The sequence below is a fragment of the Propithecus coquereli genome, unplaced genomic scaffold (genome assembly GCF_000956105.1).
Source record: "Propithecus coquereli isolate 6110/MARCELLA unplaced genomic scaffold, Pcoq_1.0 Scaffold927, whole genome shotgun sequence".
Lineage (NCBI taxonomy): Eukaryota > Metazoa > Chordata > Mammalia > Primates > Indriidae > Propithecus > Propithecus coquereli.
The window spans coordinates 104819-107482 of NW_012155585.1; the positions used below are offsets into that span (position 1 = coordinate 104819).

General features: G+C 40.2%; 1 protein-coding gene across 1 annotated transcript; it reads left to right on the plus strand.

Moving 5' to 3' along the window:
* Positions 1 to 1483: 1483 nt before the first annotated feature.
* On the plus strand, positions 1484 to 2410 carry LOC105826850 (olfactory receptor 1A1-like). The gene is given in 1 exon segment (XM_012664860.1): positions 1484 to 2410. A coding segment is annotated over 1 exon segment (927 nt).
* Positions 2411 to 2664: the final 254 nt, after the last annotated feature.

Genomic DNA, 2664 nt, shown 5'->3' on the forward strand with positions numbered 1-2664 from the left:
ATAATGTGGAGAAAGCCTATAACTGGAAGCTATAAATGCATTGGTTACAATTCAGTCTCATGAACACCTTCAGTGCAACGGAGGTCTGAGAAATAGAGTCTAGCTGAATGACGAAGAGGAAGAGAATAGCGTGGATTTGGGTGAGCAGCTAGAAGTCTCTGCCCCAATTAGCGTGTCTCAGAGTATAAGATGGATCAAAGAGCAGAGAACTTGTAAGCAGTTAAGAGACCATTACAATACTTCAGGTGGAAAATGATGATAGTCTAAGCTGAAGTACTAAGAGAATAAGTAGAAATTTTGAGTTATGTAAGACTTTTTTTAAAAGAAGAATCAGCAAGGTCAGATGTAGAGGTGAAATGTAAATTGGTTCAGTGTGCCTGTGAGTATCTCCCATGTGAGGAAATCATGAAATAAACCTGGATTCAACTTAAGAATTATAGAGTACAAACTTATTGGTGCCTTAAATGAACAATATTCTACACTAATGTCTCTAGAGGAGATAAAAATAAGCAAGATGATATTTTCCTCCTCAAGAAAAGCTTATGATCTACTTAGGTAGTGTGTGAAGGGCACAGTATTTGGTCAGACATGTGGGCAGGATGACTTAATATTGGAAACATGGAGAAAAGAGATCAAACATTCAGGTGAAGATCTGAGAGTCTATTAAGCAGTAGTTGAAGTCACTATGGAGTTAGATGAGTCACCAAAAGAAACAATGAAGAAAAAATAGAGAAGATGGAAGATAAAAACAGTAGATTCCATATATTTAAGGGTTTGGAAAGAGTTAAAACATATCAAAGGAGATGTTGAAAATCTGCTTTGTGCTCCTTGTGATTTATAGTCTTCTAATGGCAATGTAGACACCTATTACCTCCGGGCCTCTGGGCTCACTCTGAGTTTGATCACTGGAATATTTCTAATTATCCTGGTGCTCTTGTACCACACATTCTTTGCATTGGAATGTTGTTTTCAAAGACTTCAAGGTACTGTCCTTTCCTCATCCACGTGTAATAAAATTAGTGTATGATTCCAGCATCTCTATTAGTTTCTAAGATCCTTGGGAGCAGAGACAATGTCTTTTCATTGAATAAATAGATGAATAAACTGTCAAATATTTATGATTTTTCCATAAGGCTTACCAAAGTGTGCAGCACACAGATTATGAAATTTAACTATTTGCTAAATGATTAAATTGTAGGTGTTTGGGTGTGGCGCTGGGGTTCAGGAGGATGAGCACCTCTAATTTACAGATTGTTCCCTTCTTAGGTGTAAGTGTCCTGGGGCTACCTGTCAATTAGTTTCAGTTATCAACCAGAATTTTCCCAATGAAATCGGGAAATTACTGTGGATTACTGTGGATTCAGTAAAACCAGGTATAGACATGTCTGATCCCCAGAGTCAAAAGTGATGGGTAAGGAAGATCATTACACAAAATAATTTCCTAATAATTCTGGCTTTTCTCCCCTTTCCTATTGAAGAATCCATGACAGAAGTAAATTAGTCATCAACCCTGGAATTCATCTTTCTGGGAGTCAATGGTCAACAGGAACAAGATTTCTTCTTCATCTTCTTCTTATTTGTTTACCCCATCACACTGATTGGAAACGTGCTCATCATCTTGGCCATTCACTCTGACATTCACCTTCACAACCCCATGTATTTTTTCCTTGCCAACCTCTCTTTGGTTGACATCTTCTTCTCATCTGTAAGCATCCCCAAGATGATAGCCAGCCATCTCTTGGGCAGCAAAATCATCTCCTTTGGAGGATGCCTAACACAGATGTATTTCATGCTTGCCATGGCTAACACAGACAGCTATATCTTGGCCGTGATGGCATATGATCGAGCTGTGGCCATCAGCCGCCCACTTCACTACACAACAATTGTGAGTCCAAAGTCTTCTGTCCTGCTAGTTGTTGGGTCTTGGATGGTTGGAGCTGCCAATTCCCTCCCCCACACTCTGCTAACAGCTAGTCTGTCCTCCTGTGACAACCACGATGTGGCCAACTTCTACTGTGACATTGCCTCTTTGCTCAAACTGTCCTGTTCTGACATCCACTTTAATGTGAAGATGATGTATCTGGGGGCTGGTGTTTTCTCAGTGCCATTATTATGCATCATTATCTCTTATATTTGGGTCTTTTCCACAGTCTTACGGGTTCCATCCACCAAGGGTGTGCTCAAAGCCTTCTCCACCTGTGGTTCTCACCTCACAGTTGTTTCTTTGTATTATGGGACAGTCATGGGCACGTATTTCCGCCCTCTGACTAGGTACAGTCTAAAGGATGCAGTAATAACTGTGATGTACATCGCAATGACTCCAATGTTAAATCCTTTCATCTATAGTCTGAGAAATCGGGACATGAAGGCTGCCCTGCGGAAACTCTTCAGCAAGAGAATCTCCTCATGATAAATGTGAGGGAATGCGACGGAGACTGCAACATACACTTGAAAATCCCCCCTCAATGTAGTTCCCCTACAGGAAGCTACGTTTGATCTTTCCAGCCAGAAAATTCACCTCAGAAATCTTGTAACAAATTGATGAGATATTTCATTGAAACGATCACTTTAAACATATTTTTCCTCCTTTTGGCAGAGTGGCAGCAAAGAATATTGGGTACATGTGCCAGCTATGCTACTGACTAACAGAGTAAAGTTGGGAAA